Genomic DNA, 22715 nt, shown 5'->3' with positions numbered 1-22715 from the left:
TTCTATAACACTTAGCATTAAGAATTTGTTTAAAGCTATTATCACTGTTTAGTGTTACACATTATATAGAATTAATGTTTTCAGTTGATGAGGGCATGTGTATAGGGATAAAAAAAGTCAAGTCTTGTTTTTTTTCCTTCTCCCTTTCCATTAATATTAAGAATATTGAGTATGCCCATCATAATTGGCATACTCAATAATTGAAAAATTAAAAAGAGAGAATATTGAGAATTCATGCAAAATTCCAAACCAAGTTCCCATAGCAGCACTTAAATAGTGCCTGCACACCATTTCCAATTAAAATTAGTTTGTAATGCGACACAATTTATGCCATTATAATACAGAATTACTTTAGCGTTTTAATTCTTCTTGTGTCAATTAACGTTGCCACGGAAACAAATTCTTACCAACAAAGACTTCGTCTTCACACACTTAAAATCTGAAGGTGGATTTAAATGTTTGAGGCTGCTTGTTTTATTTACTTGCATTAAATTATTCAAGGGCACATTTCTGGGTATATACAGTCATTACTTTAGCAGTAAATTCTAGTTTCCTATGACTTTAAGCTATTTCTTAGTTCTGCCCCAAAGAAACCCGGACTAAAGATCACTTCCTGCATTTCATTTTATGTTTTTCTGGGGGCGGGGAGGGGGTTGCTTTCTGTTAAAGGAGAAAAGTAGCGCACCAGCACTTTCCGTTTAACCCCAAAGCCCCAACTTTGCCTTTAGGCAAACCGGGATGCTTGGATTTGCGCGCCCCGGCAAGGGCGGGTCTTTTTGGTCGGGCGAGCCGCCGTAGCCAGGGAAGCGCTGATTGGCTGAGGCACAAAAGTGCCCCTGCCTCGGCGGTTTCGGTTTCGGTTTCATCCCGTTCGTCCGCGGAGGCCGGGCTTGGGGTTACCTAGAGTGGGGATTCCGAATCCCCGCCACCAGGTGAGTCGGCGGCCGCGCGGGCCGTTGGGGGCCCCAGCGTTCCGTCGCCCCGGGCTGAGTTTGCGGAGCAGCAGCCCCGGGAGGGAGCGCCGATCCCGGAGCCTGCGGGTGGGCGGCCCCCGCGCACTGCCGCGCTCACGGTCTCTCTGGGCGCCTGGAATGGCCGGGAGACCGGTGGTCGTGGGCGCCGGGATCCCTGAGCCCGGCCCTGAGCCCCGCTCCCCGCCGGGCGCTTAGACCACGTGGTGGGAAACGGCCCCGCCGAGTTGGCTTCGGAGCGCGTGCCTGGTGGAGTTCCGCAGGGAACCCCGACATTAGCCTGGGGATTCGGCGGGAAAGCGGACCCTGAGCACAGGGCCAGGCTTCGCGCGGTTTCCAGGGCTGCAGGAAATCGCCGGGCTGGCAGCAGTCCTGGTGGTTGCGCCAGACCCCCAGGAATTAAGAGCCGGACTAGCCCACCTTACCGAGGCGTCAGGTCGGGAATGTCCACAATCGTCTGGTGTTGAGTCCTATCACCAGGGCTTGTGTGCAGGGGTGTGCGCACGCGTTCATAGCAGGTATTTTTGTTCAGCGTGTCTGGGATTAGGGTGATATAGATAAGGTTGATCGTGATTTAGTGTGCCCCCGTAGTAATGCAAGACAATTGGAGAAAAATTGTAAATACGTCTAGTGGAGAAAATCATATTTACTGAAACCTTTCACCAACAATTTCTGTATTTTATTCTTGCATGTGCTGATTTCTCCCTGAGCTAAGATCACCTATTTTTCCACTTAACAGTATATCTGATTTTCCAGTTTCATTTAAAAACATGCTAAATATCTTTACTTTTGTATCGTTCCATTGACTACCTGTTCCTTCATTGTGTAGGTCTCATATTACTCAGCCATTTATTTCCCAACTGCGGAGCATTTAGGGTATTTGTGAATTCTTGCTTAATTTTAGTTTCTCAGATAGTGCTTCGATACATTTTTTTTTTTAATCTTTATTTCACATTATTTACTTGGACAGATTTTGAGAAGTGAAATTATTAGAATAGTACTGTAGGTCTTTTTAGGTCTTCATACATACACATTGCCGGCTCGTTTTCCAGAACAGTTTTAGTAGTTTACATCATTTTTGTTAGGACTGTGCCTATTTCACCAAAAGTAGTGATACATTTCCAATATACTAACCAGCAAAGTTGAGCCTCTCTTTGGAATTTTTTTTTTTATGGTGATGTCTGGCAATTCCAGTTGCTTGAATTTTGTGAAGGAGTCTTCAGGAGGTTGTGTTAGTGTGTGTTTGTGTTTGGCTGCTGACTATTAGATCACTTAAGTGATCACCTAGCAAATTGCCTTATTTTGCAGATGAGGAACCTGGGGCATTGAGAGATGAGTTATCCCAGGCACACAGCTAGTAAGTAGCAGAGCTGGGATTAGAACGCAGGTGTCCCACCTCCCAAGTGTTGATGCTGCATTAGGTAGTCTATCACTAAACTGTGGCATAGTCGATATTAGAACTTAAAAAGATGTTTCCATCACTTGGATTATTCTGTCCTTTTCGAATTGTACCAAGTAACAGATATTTTAATCATCTAAGGAATCTCTGACCTTGAAAAATGGGGAATTGACCATTTTATGGCCAGGACTAGAAATCCATTTAAAATAACAAGCTCTTCAAGATTTTTGGACAGTTGTTTTCAAATTTTCTAAATGTTGGAATAAAATATCTAATAAGTTATCTATATTCTGTCATCTGGTTAGAACCTAGCTGTTTGTTCTCATTTGTTACACCTTAAAGATTTAAAAAAAAAAATGTCAGTTGATATTTTGGGCCAGATTTTTTGTTATGGAGGGCTATCCTATGCTTTGTAGAAGGATAAGCAACGTCCTTGGCCTCTATCTACAAGAACCAGTATCACCACATCCTCATACAGGACAATCCAAAATGTCTCCAGATGTTTTCAAATGTCTCTGAGGGTAGGGGCAACATCTCCCTGGTCAGGAACCACTTGCTTATAGGGATTATTTCGGGAACTTTATGTAAATTCCAGTGCCCCTTGCCTAGAGAGTCTGACTAGTCTGACTAGGGGTAAGCTTCAGGAATCTGCATTTTATCAAGCATCTGTTGATTTGGATGCATCTGGTTCTTGGACAATATGGACACATTTGTTTTCTTTGTCTTTCTTTCAGTGGTCAGTAGTAGAGATGTTACTATGTGATAGCTGCTTAAATGCATGGATGATACTGTACTAGTCGCTGCCCATAGTTGGGAAAAGACAGAGGTTTTTCTTGGCACTGCCCTTAAATGCCTCTTCCCAGGCTTGGCCAATATGCTTGAGTAACAGGGATACCAGATGAGTAAGACATTTTCCCTGTCCCTGAGAAGCTTAGAAACTACTGTGGGACTTAGCACATGCAAGAATAAAATACAGAAATTGTTGGTGAAAGGTTTCAGGAAACACGATTTTCTCCACTAAGACTGGTCAGCTGGAAAGGAGGGAGATATTTAGAGAGCTGTTCTCAGGTCAGATGCCCTCTTAGACACTGATGTGTTGGGCTAAAGCTGGTTTTACTTGGGTTGTAATGTTATGTTTCATAGCAGTTTTTTGCTTTTCAAATTTTTTTACCCTAAACTGTAAATACTCTAAGAAGAAATGAAAGTTCACAGGTAAACATTTCCAAGAAACAATGATTTGCATGTCTTCTGCTCAGTGACAGAACTCAAAATCACATCGGATGTATTTCTTTTCGTTTGACCATTATATTTCTTCACAGGCTGGTTTACAGTACTTCGTGACATTAGGTATCACCCCCCCTTCTCCCCCAGTGCTACCCTCCAACTGGATCTCCCACTGTCTGGCCATTCCCCAGGTTTAACAGGAGAACCTTGACATTCAAAAGGGCAGCTGTGTCTTTGAAAGGGTTCCAGCTTTGTGATGAAGCCTTAGTGCTGCTCACCACCTCACAGGTTGACTGCATGAATTGCTCGTGACTCTAATACTTGGCACATAATTGGATGAATAAAATTGGGTTTTTTCTCCCCCATTCTTTTACTAAAGAAAATCTCTGCAGGGCAGTTTGCAGATGTTCTCATACTGGATCTCTCAAAAGCATCTGACAGACAATACACTGCCTTTGACTTAATAGCCATGTATGAAAATAGGTCATTTAAAACAAGCCTGAGTAGGAGTCAGGGGATGGACAGGAGGCATAGAGCTTTAAGTTTGAAGGAAGAATTTTATCAAGGTGACCTTGCAGAAAGGACGCTTTTTTTCTCTTACATGTTTATGGTTCAAGAGGCTTTTCTCTTCAGAAATGGTCAGAACTGTTCCTTCTGCCTTATCCAATTTAAAAGATGAAAACTTAAAATAATGTGAGCCAGGTGATGGGAAAAATTGTGATGTCGAGAGCAATTTACTCATACAAAATGGATTTATGGGCCAGTCATTAAATAACAGAGAGTACCAAGAAAGGCTAATGAAGATGAATGTAAAAGATATGGTCTCCTAAAGTGAAGGATAAAATGTGTTTGAAGCAACATCCTCTTTCCAAATAACTTTTAAAATATATTTTTTCAAGAGATTTAGCAGAATATAGATGCTCTAAAGAATAAATGGGAAGCTTGGTATTAGTCTTTCTTTTCATGTGGCTTAATAGTCTTTTGAGGGAGAAAAGACTTGTATAAAAAAAAAGTAGATAATATAGAAGAGTGAATGGTGACGAGGTATATCAAATACAACCACATGTGAAACTTTATGATGCCAAAACAAAGTGAGATGGCCCATCTCCACTCTAAAGTAGAATGCAGAACTCATGCAAGTCTCTGCCTTAAATCCTCCTGCGTCCCTATCACCATCACAGTAGTTCCCATACTTGCCAGCTCATGAGTCTTTGAGGCTTGTGCAAACGGATTCCTGGGTCCCTACCCTAGATCTCCTGAATCAGACTCTCTAAATGATGCAAACGATTCGTGTTTGGGAAATTGACCTAGCAGCTCAAGCCCAGGCTCTTTGAGCCTGACTTGCCATGCTCCTTAGGAATATGGCTCTGATCCCTTCTGTGGCTGCAGCTTGTCCTCCTTGCCAGTGTAGAGTTTCTTGAACCCAAACACTGACCAGTGCCTTTGCTAAGATTTCTGGTGGACTCCTTTTCATATTCAGCTCAGGTGTCACCTCCAGAAATCCTTTCATCTGCCAAGCCTGGGCTAAGTGAGTCTCTATGCATAATTCTATCCCAGGACATAAATTTTTTTTTTTTTTTAAATCTCCATTTATTATTTTTTTTGCCTTTGGAGTGTAAACTCTGAGAGCCCAAGGCCATGTCATATTGGTGTTACATCCTCAGTCTGTGTGCCTGACACTTAGGTGCTGATGAAAGTTCAAAGTGTTGAATACCTTCAAAAAGAAATCCTTGTTAATTGGGGTAAAGATGAGGCTTAATGGCAGATGTGTGATCTTTGATGAGTTTAGAAGAAGAATATATGTACTTTTTAAAAAGATGAGGAAAGATAATAGTAATAACATTTTAGAAATAACTAACACCATCAGTTAACTAATAGTCTAGGTTTGTGTTTTTGTCATTAACTTTGACTTTGCCCAAGATAGCTAATATCGCTGTGAACTAGATTTTCAGATCATGATGCATCTCTTTTTCTTTTTTAAACATAGAATAAGCAGCTAGTTTGATCTCATTCTTGTACATGAAGAAACTGGCATGATGGGATTTAGCATCTGATAGGAAATGGACCTGACTCATGAGTCGAGGCTGCATCAGGTCTTCAGGGTTAATAGTCTCTCTAGAGCCATTCAGCCACAAAAACAGCACATGTTCAGGACATAAATAAGGCAGTTTATAGATGAATGGGAAGATTTGTTTTTACTAAACTCATTAAAGGTACTGAATCTGTTACAGTATTTACTTTGTAATTGTTTTCCTTGTGCTCACAACAGTGTAAATAAAATTATTGTGTGGTCTGAGTCCTGAATGAATGATTGTCCAGATTACTAGTTGTAATTTCAGTTTTATCTGTTGAGACTGTAACTAAAAAATACTGGCAGTTCAGTGGAAAAATTAAATTAAAGTTTGCTGAGCAAAATAATCAGTTGATCACATTAAAAAATTTTTTTTTAAGCCTTGGAGAGATGGAGTGAATGGGAATAGTTCAAATAACAGCCCTAAATTCAAGAACAGTTTTTGAAACTTGTATTTTCTGTTACTTAGGTTGTTGACTTTTCTTGGTTAAAAAAAATCATTTAACTTGAATTATAAGCACTTTTGTTTACTCACGCCCTTTAAACAGGCATTTTCTTCTGGATCCCAAGTTAAAGGTCAGAGCCTGTGAATACACATTTTTTAATTTCCTTGAAAATATGTGTGTACAAACACATTTATTGAACAAATGAAAAGCCAGTAATCTAGCACTCTAACTTACCCAAACTGCTGAGCATGCAAAGTCACTTTGAGAAAATCTCCAGTGTTCCTAAACCTCGAATTTAGATCATCGAGTGGGTGGACGTGGACTAAAATAAGCATTGCTATTTTCGAAAGAATGTTTAATGGACATTTTGATTGAGCGGGGTCTCTTTAAACATCATCTTCTGTGATGACGCCATGTCATACGGTTGTTGTGAGGACTGATGAGATAATGCATGGAAAACACTTCGCTTAGTATCTGGTTCATGGTACTGGAAACACGTTAGCTGCCAGGCAGTGGAATAATGTTAAGTCCTCCTACGTGCTCCTTTGGCACTTGATTTCTTATAAGTATGTTAAGGGCATCAGGGCTCTTTTGTTGAATAATTAACTTTTGTCTTTACCTTTATTGCTCCTTTTCAGATTTCTGATCAGGATTGTTAAAATGAGTCTGCGGAAGCAAACCCCCAGTGACTTCTTAAAGCAAATCATTGGACGTCCAGTTGTGGTAAAATTAAATTCTGGAGTGGATTACCGAGGTAATATTCTCATGCTTCATCCTCCCTGGTGTAATTAAACGAGTAAATGTGACTTACTGGTTGTTATTAATCTTGTAAACATATATACCCAGTAGATCAGACAACATTGATTGTCCACAATTTTTATGCCAATTTTTTCTGCCTCTGAGATGGTACCTTTCAGAGAGACAACTCTTACACGAGTGTGCACTTCTGACTTCTGGTGCGATTTGTGTGGCTACTGTCTCCTGTCTCTGCTTTGAGATCGTGTGTGCCTAAGCTCCCTGGTAATAATAGCCAGAGATACCCACTCACCTATGCGTGAACAGGTGGATACTGAAGATCACCTTGGCACAGCAGCACCTGTGTCTGTAGAAATATTCAAGATTGCAAGCAGCTATTTAGGTAGTATCATTTTACAGCACGAACTTCTCACTCACGCAATATGTGGGTTATCCAGAGACACCTTTCTATTCTTTTGGAGAATACATTTTTTAAGGCCATGACTCTAACGAAGTTAACTTTGTGGGAAGAGTGGTTTCACATTCCATTTTCTTTTTAATTACTGAATTCCTAATCTTCCAAAATTGAGATATGTTAACTTACCTGGAATATTTTACAGGTACAGATAACTAATTCATTAGCAGTTTTATAGCCTTTTCTTGGTCTCTTTTTTGAATAATGATATCTCAAGCTTTTTCTTCTTTCCTCACATGCAAACTTAATTTCGTTGAGAGTTTACTGTGTGTCCAGCGTGTGTTAATCACTTTAACTCTCATTTTATCTTCACGTAAACCCTCTGAGGTCTCTGTCGATTACCCCACCTCATTAGGGAGGAAGTCGGACCTGAACATAGGCTCGGCTCTGAAGCCTGTCGGGAAGTCTCTGCTGTTTGTGTCCTGCTGCAGTTTCTTGACATTAATAATATCTCCAGTTGAGTTTGATTTTTATAGCGGAACTAATGGATTTGTACTGAATACTGAGGTATCATGAGGTCTCTGTGTCCCGCTTCTCACCCATGAGCCTCTGATCAACCCGAGGAGGTAACAGTTCGAGAGATTTGAGTATATTCGCTTTTGATTAGGGTGGGGACATTGACTTTGATAGCTTCTCAATACCAACTTCACTGAGGAGGTAACCATCCTGACCTTTTTTTCTTACTGTTTAGGGAAAAGTTTTCTATTTATAAAGATAATAGATGTGTTTTTCTTTTCCTTTCCTTTTTTTTTTTTTTGAAATTTCAAAGCAAATATGGATAAAAGTAGACTCTAGAAAAAAGCATAATCTCCCCAAAATTCTACCATGCAGAGATAATCAGCCTTACTAATTTGGACCTGTCTCCATATAAGCACAATTTTATATAAATGGGATCAACTGTATATGATGCACCCTCATTTTTTTTTTTTTCCATTAAAAAACATATATTCTGTTCTGACAGTATGAAAAGTCTTTATTGCCTGCATGGGAGTTCCTCGTGTGGATGTACCACGGTTTTGTTTTTGTTTTTAACCAGTTCCCTACGAATGGACATTTAGGTGTTTACCAGTTTTTTGCTATTATCAACAACTTGCTCCTTTGGCATGTATCTTGAGCACTTGTCCAAGTTTCTCTTTAGAATAAATTCCCTGGGCTAAGATTCCTGAGTCAGAGCGTGTCAGACGGCCCTCCATCAGGGCAGATGTGTTCGTGCTTCCCTACATTCTCACCACCCCTTTTTCAGCCCTTGTTTTCAACTTTTCCATTCTAATTGGCAACAAGTAATATCTCATTTATGTTTCTTTGTTTACTAGTGAGGTTGAGCAACCTTCTCGTGAGTAGCAATCATAATTTTTCTCTTATGAATGTCGTTCATGGCTTCTGTACTACTAAAGCAAATGTTGTATGCCATTGAGAGCATTACTGTAAAGAATGCTCCTATTTTGTAGCTTTATAATGAAAAACCCAGCTCTCTTTAAGTTTGAAGAAGACTTAATGTTTTCTGTTATTCCTAGTAGTTTATCCCTTAGAGAAGAGAAGGGGTTATAATTACAACCTCCTGGAACCTTTTTCTTAAAAAAAAAAAAAACCTTTGCTATGAGAATAGATATTTTAATTAGAAGTGAGCATTTCATTTTGAAATGCTTTTGATGAATTTTCAAACAGATTTGCATATATCTCCTAAGTTTCTTGCTCATTTGTGATTTTGGTTTAATCGTAAAATTAATACAGCAGGAAATAAACTCTAAGGTTGTATCTTAAGCTTTCTTTTGATAGGAAATAATTGTTATTATTCACAGTCCATTCCGATTCTTTGAAAGTTTATTGTTTTTAGCAGAATTCTCTTAGATTAGTGTCTTGTACTATCATCTCATACACACGCACACACACACACACTCACACACTCACACACACTATTTTGAAAAGAAACTCTTGTGTAGAGGATAAGGGGGCAGAGGCAGAGAGTGAGGAGCATATTTACAAAGCTGAAGCTAAGTGAAGCTATCAACTTGGTTATGAGAATCAAATTTGTTGTATTTGCTTTTACTTAAGTTTTTTTTTTTCCTTGAAAATACCACTTTACTTTAGAGACTCAGTGAGAGGCTTATATATTTTTTCATCTTTTGAAATATCAGGTCAAATTTTGCAAAATTTTTACCACCTTAATACAATTAAAAAGATTCCCCTCAAATATTTTCCTTGAAAGCTCCCTAGAATGTTTTTGGCCATTTTTCTATATTAGTCTGGATCTGAAAAAATTATAACTGTAACAAGACAGGGATGTGTGATAATGCAATATGTTGCCTCGTATTCTCAAGCTGCTCCTCGCTGTGACTCACAGCTTTAAGATGTTCTTTCAGGAGCACCTGCTGTCTCCTCTTCTATTATTTTAACAGATTGTGGAGACTTCCTCTTAACCCTGGAGCACATTCATCTGCTGCAGTAGATGTTGTAAAAGAATGAAATAAATCTGCCAGACCCGTATTTCACTTAGTGGCTAAATAAGAAATCCACTGGTAGTGAGGAGTCTTGGCTCGTGGTCACTTGTTCTTGCATAATTGCCCACTCCGGTGTTTTGCTTTCAAAGAATGGTATTTTATTTGGAATATTTTTATTATGTTACTTTTGAGGAGGCTTTAAAAGTTGCCGTAGTAATCACACATGCTATGAGAAAAGTGACAGTTCATTGTTTTTCCTGCTAGCAGTCGAGCGCATGACTGCTTTCATGCTATATGCTTCTTAGCCTATATTCAGATGGGCATAGAGTAAAGACTTTTTTCATGCATTCGTCTATTGAGTTTCATTTACAATGTGAATTTTTATATTAAGCATGTAAGAGCTAATGAATAAAGAGGTTGTCAGCGCTAAGGTAAACCCAGTGATTTTCAACTCTTATTTGCTTTTATATCTTCTCTTTGACGCCCTCTGTCTCCAGGGGTCCTGGCTTGCCTGGATGGCTACATGAATATAGCCTTGGAGCAGACAGAAGAATATGTAAATGGACAACTGAAGAATAAGTATGGGGACGCATTTATCCGAGGAAACAATGGTAGTATTCCTTCCCTCTACAGTTGAACAGCATCTGAAATAAGGCTTCTTGTTTATAATTGGGATCACCAGTGGGAGGTTTTATATCTCAGATCTTCAACATGACCAGTTATTTTTTAGCTGCTTTGTGGAATTTTGAGACTAGAAATTCCTCTCCTCTCGTCCCTTTACTGTTGAGGAACTGAGGGGCACGGCTGTACTGCCCCAGAACTCTGCTCTTCTGAACATGCTTTATTATATTCCCCCAACACTGCCTCTCACACTGGAAGCTGGAGCTGTAGAGTGGCCAAAATGTCTCTGCTGTCTTTGGTTTGTGTCTTTTACCACTTTGCTTGTCCTATTTGTCCTTTCTCTGTTAAGTATTCATATGCTTTTTGTGGCGATTATATCCTTTAGTTTGGCAAAAATGACAAAATAGGAACTATGGTTCTGAAGTTACTCAGCTTTTTAACAGCTGATATATTGCTGTGATTATTATGGCTACTTTTTAAGTACTTTGTTTAAAAACATTATCAGTAAAGTCTTATTTGAATTTTTCAGTGGAAAAGGGGAAGACATCAAAACTGTGGGAATTATCCCTTGACCCCTCCCCACTTTTTGGTCTCATTCCCCAAATGGAGCTCTGGGAATCTTGAGTTTGGACTTTACTGAAGTGCATGCCTTAGGTTCGGTGTCTTCTTCAGCCCCCTTAATGTCGAACCTCTGCTGTGAACTGAATTTCCTCACTTACCGTAGGCCTTCTGTCTCCTGTTCTTACAGTACCGTATTTCTTCACGTCCTATCTTTGTATATATCTCTCATTTGCTTTCTGGTTCTTCTAACATGTAGAATTTCTCTTCCTACTTTTTATATTGTCCTTACTTGACTTTTTCCATTTACTAAGAAATGTTAAGATTTTTTCCCCATCTCAAAATCGCTGATAGCAAGTCAGTCGCAGGGTCTCTGAGTAGCGAGCGATAGGGTAGATCCTGTCACTTGCATGGGACATCTGGAACTTGTCCAGCTTCCCACGAGTGTTTTTACTATCATTCTGATGCTTTCCTCACGTAAGTCTTGCCTGGGTGTAATCAGTGGTAGTCACCTGCAGATTCCCAGACCCACACCCTTGCTCCTAAAGAGAGTCCTGACTGACTCGGTTAATCTGTGCTACTTCTCTTATCAGACATGGCTTAATGTTCACTTTGAAAACAGCATGCGGCGTAGAGGGAAGGGACACCTCTAGTGAAAGCTTGACTGGTGGCTCAGTCATCACATTTCATCTTACTCTTACGTAGCATGTATCCTAACAAGTTCACTTTGGGTGGCCACAGGAAGACTAACTAAGCAAAACTTTGGATAACAACAAAAGTTGGTACTTCAACAGGGAACTCAGAATAAGGACTTCAGTATTTTTTAAAAAAATTAATAAACTCCTCAGCTCTCGTTTATCCTGTTGCAATTTAAAAAGTAAACAGCAAATTTAGAGTTTATATTGTGGATGAAAATGTGTTATTTATTTGTACTCTGAAGTCTAGCCTGGCAGATTTATTCATTACTACAAGCATAATTATATCTATAATTATAAAACATTCTTAGATTCCCGTAACTTTCATACGGGCAGTTTGCAGTTAGTCAATTGCATAGCTAAGACTAGAACACACTCCTATAAGACACCAAACCCAGGTCTAGATTTGTAAAATTAGCCTTAGAGTAGTTCCAGAATTTATGGTGTAGTAGGAAAATTCCTTTAAAATTTGCAGAGGTGTCAGGCCAAAATCTGTTTGCTTTTAAAACTTACAGTTATGATACTTAACATTTTTTTTCAATTTCTTTTTTTTTTTTCAGTGTTGTATATAAGCACACAGAAGAGAAGGATGTGAAGACACCAAAAGTACAATACCTCTCATACCTGGATATATTTTTTTATGAGATTTTTTTTGGTTCTTTTTGATATAATGTTCTATTTCATAATAGTTGGTGACTTTTCACTGACATAAGATAAATGTATAAAATTGTGGATTTAATTGTAAAGAGTTCTTTCATATTTAAGTTTCAGCCATTTTCTTTTACCTCTGTCAGTGTGCAGAATGCAAAAAGAATAAAAAAAAGAAAAAAATCTGTTTCTCCTCACATGGTTTCTAATGTAAGTTTCGAGCAATATCATTGGATTTGATTGCTTTATTTATTTGAATGACTAAAATGATGCACATGATGACAATTAAAATATTTTAGAGCTGTCCTCCTCTATTCTCTTCTATCTGTCTTACAAAATACTTGAGTGAAAATGTTCTGCAAAGGCATCCAGTTTCATTCTGAGGCTAAAAAGGGGACACGAGGTCAGAAGTTCAGCCTTTGATTCGATCACTTAGATAGAAAATAGAACGGTGGCACTTCCACAAAAGGAGCGGGAATCCGAACTGGTTTGGGGGAGAAATTCTAAAGGTCCCCAATACGCCAGTTAGGTGAAAATGTTCCCTTTAAGCCAAGTCTGTCAGTCATCTTGCATGTCCTTGGACGCAGTTAGGTTGGTTAGATCTTGCTTCCTTTTGGCGGGCATTGGCGTCAGTGTCGTCTCGGTTAATGAACACATTAGGGGAGGAGCCACCCCTGCACCTCTTGTCTGGAAGTCATTCAGATTAAAGCAAAGACTAGAGTTTGTAAACTTGTTCAGGCTTCAGTTTGGAAACCGTGACTGGGTAAGAATTTCTCTTCACTCTCACTTAGGGAGGGGCGTTTGGAAAGCCTCTCCCTCAAATCCGAGCTGTGTCTTGAGTGTGACGTCCGGGAACAGAGCACCAAGCATTTACGTTGCTTGGCACAAGCCGGCCCCTCTGTGTTATGTGACTCCTGCTGAGAGGGTTTTCACAATTTATTAATGAGATTTCCACAACCCTGCTTCATTCTCTGAACAGTTTTCACTGTCTCTAGGAACAACAAATATATCTGGGCACTGTGGCTGAATGAACACCAGACAACTGTGTGACCGTTGTATCAGCCTGCGTCTTCCCACCCTCCCCGGTCTAAACAGCATTTCTGTTCCAGGAGCCAGTGGTGTGGTTTTAAACAATTGCCTGATTGAAGGAGGGAGGAAGGGGCTGGAGCTGGCTCTGCAGAGGTACGTGTGGCACTTTGTCTTGCCTTATTTTGAAGATCACAGAGTAATTCGAAACAATTATTTTTTAATTAATAACTCAAAAAAGGTGAACAAACATTTCACAAGGTTTAACTTTGTGTACACCAAAAGTAAAACGATGCTGTGCTTCAATAATTTATCACTTCTTGACAGGGGCTTGAAAAGGGTCCGCTCTGTAAGTACAAATCAGCAATTAGCTCCTTTATAAATGACTTCTTTTAAGGAGAAAATAGATGTCCCTCCAAGTAGAGCATACGTGTTCTCATTTCCTAGAATATGTGAGGCTGCCAGGTTGCCATGTCCCTTCATTTACTTACATCAACTGCTTCTAAAAGCAATTCCGTTATTATCTCCCCCAGTCTGTAGCCTCCTATTTGTGCTCTCTTCTTCCCCAGCCTCCCCTTCGGTATGTCTTTATTTTCCCCTTGCCATCTCTCTATTTTAATAGCCGTGCGGTGGAGTAGTGTTTTCAACCATGGAACTACTTTTAATCAAGATCGACTTTGGGAAATGCTGCCATTTTTATGGTAATAAAGGACCGTATTATGCACTGCACCAACGCAAGCTGTCCCCTGTGTATACATACCCTCACATAGCAGAACCGGGAAACAAAGTGTAAATGCTGAAATTACTTTTTTCTCGACTGTAGTCTCCTGGAGGTCAGTGAATGATTTCCAGTTGCATTGTAGCAAAGTCATTTGTTCTAGGTTGAAGAATTTTTCACTTGAGTAAATACATTTTCCCTGTCTCTGCCCCCAAGTCCTGGTTGCCATGCTCTTTCTCTTGGGCTGTGACAAAACAGAACGTTTAGTGAGAAACAGAAATTGCGCTTGATTTTTTTTAGACTATTTGACTTCATGTTCTGTTTTGGTCTTCTGAGCTATTCTTTGGCTAATCTTCCAACAAGTTGAATTGATTCTGACTTCGAAACTGTTTATCCCAAAACAGAGCTGTTGACGAGTACAAATACAGATGGCAGACATGTGGTATGATTTTCCTGTTCTCATCTTAGCATTCAGTAAGGGAATGTTACTGAGATTTGGTTTACATCTTAAGCTTTTTTATTCAGGGCAGTGTGGAGTGCATGCTGGGACTGCTTAATTATGTGACAAATAATAAGTGTTTAAGAGATTGCCTTAAGGTCTGAAAACTCTGGCAGCATTGACTTGGCGTGTACGGTTTATCGCCCTGGAGGCTGTAATAATATATAAGAATAGATAACCTCTAGAAGTGCGGGGGTATGGGCGGGGGGGATTGTCTGGTAATCACACAGACTCACAAGTGACCTCAGCTCAGCATTCCAGGCAGAAGGGCCAGTCCGTCCCCTGATTGTGGACCGACACTGACCTTTGTCCTTAGAGCAAATGATCCTCAGAGTATTGGCTAGCTCTTCTATTCAGAGGCAAATCCCAGCCCATTCTGTGGCCAGGGCTATTCTTTACAGCCAAAGTGCATTAACCATTCTTCTCTTCACAAAAAGAAATTGTTGGTGAAAGGAAGACATAGTTTTTGTCTCTGGTGACCTTTTTTCTGGAGGCCCTGTACTCAGCAGTATGGCTCTGACTGCCTTTGCTAAGATTACCCTGTAGTTGAGCTAGACTTCACCCTGACGGTTGCAGGGTTGGTCCTGACCTCGCTGGGCTCTGCATATCCACTGCTTTTATTCCAATAGCTGCTGCCTGTTTGTGACCTTGAGTGTCTCCATTGTCGACTGACCAGCTTTGTTTTGACTCACCGTTGGAATCCAGTTTGCCAGAGTGCAGACAAGACTGGAAGTGGACAGGCAAGAGTGGTACATGCCAACTGACAGGACAGTGGAGGTGACCATAACCGATGACTGCCCTGCTCCTCTCTTAGCCTGCTCCCCTTGTTTGGGAGATGGGGGTGGTGGCCAAGTAGTAGGAATTTGAGAAAGTGGCAGCAGAAGTCAATTTGGCATGTAATGAATGATGACGACGCAGGCACTGTGCTAGGCCTTGTGAGGGGTTGAAAAGTAAACACAGCCCTGTGCATGCTGTCCATACTGAGTCTGTAGATGTGTTAGCAGGACCTGATCTTCGAGTTTGGCAGAGGCCTGCTTCACACCCTTTTCTGAGTTCTGACGTGAGCACAGGTGCAGAGGTTTCTAAGATGACTTCCCCATGCTGGGAGAGCAGCCCAGGACTCACATGGCATCATCCTCCGCCTTGGTTTCATTAGCCAACCAGGCTAATCCTCGCAGTCCCCCTTTGTGGTCACTGAACAAGGTGGACCCCCTTTCCAGGTGCGAAAACCTTGAAGCAGAGTAGTTCAGTGACTTGCCCTGGGTCACCTGGGGTTTCGCTGTGACTAGAATCAGTTCCCACTGCTGTTTGATCACGCCCTTAACTGCTGAGCTCCGTTGATTCCTTCAACGTGCTTTTAACCAGTCCATCAGTTTTCTCTTCATCCTCCCAGTAGTTGAAATGAGATGGTCCCAAGGTGTGCACACAGCCTGCCGTCTGCATTCAAAGATGACAGTGATTTGTTCTTGCGTGCTTGGGTGTGACAGAAAAGATCAATAGGGGGACAACAGCCCCGCGTACACTGGCCAGGGCAAGAACTGCCCTTGGCTTATGTCTGCTGGCATATTTTACAGGCTTGCGTTTTTTGAGATGACTGCCTTCAGAATGGGTCCCTCCCCCACCCCACCCAGTCTCCTTAATCCTAAATACCACATGACAGACTGTTTCCCAGCAGCCCTTCGCTGTGTTTTCGTGTTAGAAGCTGCATCATCAGCCCAGTCAATGCGTGAGAGAGATGGGACAGGCGCGTATGAATCGGGGTAGCCTTTTCCTTCCCGGCCCGGCTCCGACAAGATCAATTGTTTTTTGGCACAGGCTCATTTGCTCCAATGTTTATAATAAAGACTGAAGTTATTTGGCGCCTTTTCTAGAATACGAGTTGCCATGGCACTTGACCACCCTCCTGTACCCCCCACTCCCTGAAGCGTGGCCACACCTGGAACCTCTGCGCTCAGCCCTGAGCACACGCAGACTTCCTTAAAACCCAACCAGGTCGCACTGTGTTTCACGGTAAGTACATTTATTTATTTGGTATGTTTACTGAAGACTGCGCTTTCGCTGTTCTTATTTTTCGGTTTATTATAAAACTTTAAAACAATAAGAAAAAACTTTTCATTGAAACTGATCGCTTTGAGAACTGTGAGGAAAAGTGCTGGACGTCAAGGGCTGTAGTAGGACTTGATCAAAATGTATCGTGTTTAACATTTCGGGAAGAAAGAGAAACATCTATTTTAAGAAGTGTTTAAAATAGAGAATGAGTGAGAGATTGAGAGAAGATAGACATTTTCCCCCAGTTAGGGCTGCTTTCCTAAGTGAACCTTTCTCGGCTGTTCATAGAAATGAAAGTATTGTTTTAACTGAAAGGAAAACCAGATTAAATAAGCCATTAGGCAGAGAATTTAAAAACCTTTGTTTTTATTAAAAATCAGTGCAGACTTTTTAATATAATTACTTCTAGTATTATCACTCATTTCCCTTTCCCTTTAATGAAGTGAAATGGCCCAAAACGAACACATTTTTCTCCTTCCCTCCATCTTTCCTCTTTGTTTTATGGGTGAGACCAGCTTTTCGACTCTGTAGTTCCAACTCCTGACACCATCCCTCTCAAATTATACAGCCATTATTTCTCTCGAGGTACTGTTACTCCAAAGTTCATGTCAAATTTCTTAATTATTTTAGCAAGCTGTCCCTTCCTCAAGCTTCCTATGGAGGTGGAGGGGACGTGCCCGAGTCACTGTTGAACTTCAGTAGGAGCGGGCCTCATGCCACAGGCAGTGACTCCTTGGAAGGCGGTGGGTGATCGCCAGTGACCTAAGGGCTTTAGGAATTTAACAAAACTCGAAGAAAGAGGTCCCTAGCTGTCATGTGTATGTGAGAAACACGTCACTCCAGTTTAAACTGAAAGCACCGAGGAGACCAGATCAATTTTAGGGCCAGGTAGACTGCAAGCTCCTTGAGGGTGGAGCTGTGTTTTGTTTTGTTTGGCCTTTTCTTTCTCATGCCTGAAGTCTGGCTCAGGGGTGTTCGTGCGCTGTTTTCCTGCTGACAAGTAGCTACATAGAATCACAATCCTGGTGCCCTTGAATAATTTGCTAAGGTCTCTGACAAGCATTTTTGCTTCCAGAAAGAACTACTCTCTCATCCTCAGCATCAGGCCCATTATTATTACTTGAAAAACTGAAAACACTGGCAAAGAGGCGCGTTACCCTGCAACGGGGACCTTTATTTTCTAATATCGGGTAGAAGTTCATCTGGCTAGATGGAGACCAGCTGACACATTTTTGGCTGACTGGCCTGGCCGATGGTTTCATTGTTTAGAAATCAAGAAACACGAAGGAGAACTGACATTGGACTCTTAAGGAGGACATGCTCACCGACAAGGAATGATGGGAAATTGGGAGAAAGTGACTTTGTCACCTTGGCATGTGTACCAGGGAATAAATCAAACATTAATTGTAGTCAGACCTATACCCCTGCTTTATGAAAGCAAATATCAGAAAGTTCAGAAAAAACATCTTGTGGGAATACTCCAAAAGCTTAAGAATCTTTATAGAGTTTCTTCCTGTACACAAACCTAAGAGAAAGTGCTGGGATTGGCCTTCAGAGAGTTCCAGATAATGACGGCAACAATAGCTAACATATTCAAGGCTTACTTTGTGCTCTAAGCTCTTTACAACTCATTTAATCTTCACAACAGCCCCGTGAGATAGACATTATTATTTCCTCTACAAAAGAGAAAATCTCAGCACAAAGAGGAACTGGCTCAACATCACCCAGCTACTAAGTGGCAGGAGTGGGACTTAAACCCATCCGTCTGACTCCAGAGACACTAAACTACCACCTGAATATGTCAAGAAGCCCAAACCCCTCAATGAACTGAAGTTTTTCAGAATAAAGTGAACAAAGGGAGAGGCCCACTGTGAATGAGGATAGAGTGATGTTAACAGTTGGTTAGGAGACCAGCTACTCAGGTCTCTTTGTTTCTCCTAAAGGAATAATCAAGTGGAAAACGTTTCTAGGAGAGAAATAGAATCCACCAAACTACGGAAGACAGAGCTCCTCCAAGTTAACTCAGATCTCCGGTGGCATTGAATTGCATCCCACTGCACGGAACTATTTGCAGGCAACACTGCGGTAACACCATTAGGAGCCTCTGAGACTCAAGCAAACGAGAGATGAACAAGTGCCTGCTTTGAAAAAGAAAGAAAAAGTTAGGGAAATACAGACCAGTAAACTTGATGTTAAAACCTTCAAAAAAAAAAAATTAGAAAAAGACTTAGGAAAAAAAGTCATTTTTTTAGGAGGCCTATGGGTTCACTTGAAGAGGCCATGTCAAGACCAAATGACATTTAATGAGTACAGTTTCTAGACTACTAACATAGAGGAATATAATTGTAACATCGTCATTGTCACCATCAATGTCATCCTGACTAAACTATTGAACAGTTTCCATGTGCCAGGCACACAATCTATGTCATCTCATTTAATCCTCAGAACCAACCAGAGTTGTAATTCTCTAAATTTTAATACATTGAACAAAATCTCTCAACTTTGCGGATCAAAATAAAATAGAGTAGCTGTTAGTTGTTAGTACGACTGGAAGGTTCATAACTGATTCTTGGAAAAGAAAAGTATTTAAGTGTACATAAAGCCGTGTGAAAAACTATTTCAAAAGCATTACAGTGTTCTTGGTTTTATACAGTTCAATATTTTTATCAATTAGGTAAAGGAATAAAAGATTTTTCAGATGACATAGTAGAAGCAGATAATAGTAGGAATAAGAGCAGAAGCTCAAAAGCTAGAATAAGAATGAAAGCAATAAACTAGAAATAAAAAGCACTTCAATTTAGGATTTTGGGGTTTTTTTTTAAGCTGCATAAGTTTGGGGAGACCCAGAATTATTGAATCTCATTGTTGGAAGCAATTTTTGGTCTTCGAGCCCACCCAAGCAGTCCTACTAAATAGTTCTCTAGTCTGGTGTTTTTCAATTTGCATAATGTGGCATGAGAGAGAAAATCAATTTAGTGGATAAAAGCAGTTTTTAAAAGTACAATAGAAAAAATCAGTACAATTTTTAGTAATTAGTATTACGATAGACTGAAGTCTTTATTCTCTTGTGTATGCACTTGGTAGTGATATAAAATATATTTTCTACTATAGATTGTGGTTAAAATTTTTGAAAGCCACTGCTGTGACCAATTTTTAAATACCTTTCTTTTATTACTTTATTAATAGATCCTCTGGGGGAAATCTGGGAATTTATACATCGTACAGAAATGACTCAGGAAGATTTTTTTCTTTTTATGTTGAATTTAAGTTTGTTTCACTGTAGCCTGAGCACATTGGTTGCACCTCAGCCCTGCCACATACTGGTCATGTGACCTTGCCCAAATCATTTTACATCTTTAATCCAAAATATTTTAATCAGTCAAAATGGAAATATTACTAGTAACAAAACAATAATACTTTCCAACCCTAATGTGACAGTAACATTTTTTTTTTTTAAAGAGGTCACTTTAAAAACTGGAGATTTCACAAATGCTATTTCTCTTTATATTCCTTAAAGTTTACTGTGGAGAAGCCTAATCTTTTCTTGTCAAGCCTTCAGCTATTTGAAGGCAGATGTTATGCACCTTCTCCCCTCAAGTGGAAAGTCCCAGTCTGTTTAACTGCTCCTCAAAAATGTGCAGTGTAGAGTCCACAAACCACTCTGGTCACTCACTCTCTTCTAAATGTGCCCCAGTTTGTATATGTTTGGTTCTGTTTTATTTTTCTCCTGTATACCCATTTAATTTGTATATCCATTTTCACGTAACATGAAAAATGATATGCAAGCAATGAAAATAGCCCTGTCTGGTGGAGGAGCATATTGATGATTACTCTGTTGTTTCAAAAATCATGTTTTAATGTTGGTATGTACCCATCTCCCATAGAAATAAAGCAGGGTGCCCAGAATATAATTCCAAATGTAGACTAGTAATCTCAGTATTATGGGATGATTATATATCCCTTGTTCAGGAGACAAAATTGCACTTTTTTTTTTTTTTTTTGGTGACGTATTCAGCTTAAAACTCTAAAGTGGTTTCTGTTTTTTTGTTTGTTTGTTTATATCAAATGCCTGCTGATGAGCCATATCTCCGCCATCTTGGGTTCATGCCATTTTTTTTTTTCCGACCTAAGAAAAGCACTTAACATTTGTCCTTGTTTAATTTCATCTTATTAGATTCAGCTCATTGCTCTAGCCTGTCAAGATCGTTTTTCATCATAACTCTGTCATGCAGTCATCTGCCAGCTCCTCCCAGGGGCTGGTCAGCCACAGGCCAGTGTCATATGTCTGCTACACCTTCCTCCCACAGCCCTAGAAGGAAGCAGCCTCAGGAAACCCCCGTCCAGGTGACATGATGGATCTGACAATCAGGATCCTTTAGGAGAAGTCCTTCAGCCAGTTTAGAATCCTTGTTGTCCTTGTGTTATTTTAGCCCATTTTTCTCCCTGGGGTCCAAAAAGATAATGAGAAGTAAGCAACTGATTATGTTTACCTTTTTCTTACTTGGCTATCAGGAAGCTCAGAGCCTGGACCAATCACCCATTTTTAATGGGCCTAAGCCATTAAAAAATCTATAGGAAAAAAAATAACACGTGGTAAAAGCTTTTTTTAAAAATAGTGTATTTATATAATGTATGTAATTTTGAAGAATTTACCTATATACAGTAAATCCTACTTGAGACTGTTCTGTATCTTATATATTTCAAACTGTTATTTCTATACACGTGACATAAAAAAGCAAAACAAGAGACTGCCATATTTGAATTTTGTTTAACCTTAAGCTTGTTTTAATAAATATTTCCTGCTTAACTATAGATCCTTCAGTAATACATGTGTGAATTTGGCTTTGGGAGGGAAATACAGGTACTTCTGTGGGAGGAATAATCCTGATGCTAGTAGAAATCTCACCGTTCCTCCATCTTCTGAGACAAGCAGATAAGTTGGCAGGAGGGTTGGTGAAACAATGGAGTTAAAGCAGTATTATTGGCTTGGCCTCCGGTGGACCTTCCCTGCTGTTGCCATGTGGATTTGCTCCCTTCACTGCAGCGTTTTTTCTGTGAAGGAAGAATCAAGCACTCTCCTGGGAATTGGGACTTCTGCTACTTCTCCTTCCAGCTTTCCTAGACCGCTGTATAGTTGGAAGCAAACGAGTACATCTCTTCAAGTGCCTCAAAGTCCTGAAGATGTGGGCCACCCTCACGTGTTTGAGGCATGTGCAGAGGGACACAATCATTCAGTAACGGCACCGGGCACTGTGCTCTCATGAGCTCCAGCTCAGACTCCTGGTGGGACTGCAGGTATAGTGTTTAGGGGGCCCAGATGCTGGCTTCCCGCTGCCGTTTTAACAGGAGCCCAGTGAATGAGGCATCTCAGTGTTAGGTATTTGTTTAGTAGGAGAAAGGGCCGTGATAATAGAATGTGACAGAACTACAGTGAGTTTTGGGGAAATGTGGACCCCGCTCTAGAGTTGAGGGTCATAAAACAAAAGAGGAATTTGTCCTGTAGCAATAGTCTCTAAAAGTGAATCATTTTTGGAGTTTGATCTTTGCAGGCACCTTGGAAATATCTAAAAAGGAGAAAAAAAAATTGACGAAGAAATGTCTCATATAAAGATTTTGGTATTTCCCATCACCAAGGGAGGATGGGGGTAACCAAACAATTTGCTGCTTCTAGATGCAGAAATAAGATGCTTAGATCACTTCTGTGAAGGAGAAAAACCCCGTTTGTTGTGACTGCTTCCCTGCTGGGAGCTCAAAGGGCACCGTGGAGGGTGAGAGAATGAAGGATGATATTTAGATACTCCAATAAACACAATGCCGCATTCTTTATTTTAAAAAGAGAGAAAAAGAAAATACATCCTTAGAATTTTTAGATGTTCTTTAATTTGAGAAACTCTGCCATAGACAGAAGGAAGGAAAAATATTTGGCAAGGTTCAATATTGACTCCTGAAGTCCAGTTACGCTGCAATGGCCTTTATGCATCGAAAGAGTGGATTTGTCTGTTTATGACAGGTCTGCAGGGTTTAAACGTGAGGTCCTCATTGAGGGGAAGCTCTAGTAGTTTTCTTACTCAGAGTGACTTTCCAAACCCTAACCTGAGAAGTAGGAAATTGAAGTCTTTCTCTTCATTCTTAATTTGCAATT

General features: G+C 40.3%; 1 protein-coding gene across 2 annotated transcripts; it reads left to right on the top strand.

Annotated features, from left to right (window-relative positions):
* The first annotated feature begins 783 nt into the window (after positions 1 to 783).
* Positions 784 to 12586, top strand: LSM6 (LSM6 homolog, U6 small nuclear RNA and mRNA degradation associated). Of its 2 annotated transcripts, none has more exons than XM_039876023.1 (4): positions 784 to 932; positions 6750 to 6865; positions 10257 to 10370; positions 12194 to 12586. In XM_039876023.1, the coding sequence occupies exons 2-4, from the start codon at positions 6772 to 6774 to the stop codon at positions 12226 to 12228; spliced, it is 243 nt and encodes an 80-aa protein (XP_039731957.1). In that variant the 5' UTR covers positions 784 to 932; positions 6750 to 6771; the 3' UTR covers positions 12229 to 12586. The 2 variants fall into 2 exon arrangements, with proteins under 2 accessions (XP_039731957.1, XP_039731958.1); XM_039876024.1 differs by lacking the exon at positions 784 to 932 and adding an exon at positions 1131 to 1489.
* The last annotated feature ends 10129 nt before the right edge of the window (positions 12587 to 22715 follow it).

The sequence above is a fragment of the Pteropus medius genome, unplaced genomic scaffold (genome assembly GCF_902729225.1).
Source record: "Pteropus medius unplaced genomic scaffold, Ma_sr-lr_union100, whole genome shotgun sequence".
Taxonomy (NCBI): Eukaryota; Metazoa; Chordata; class Mammalia; order Chiroptera; family Pteropodidae; genus Pteropus; species Pteropus medius.
This window is presented reverse-complemented; position numbering and strand designations above follow the sequence as displayed.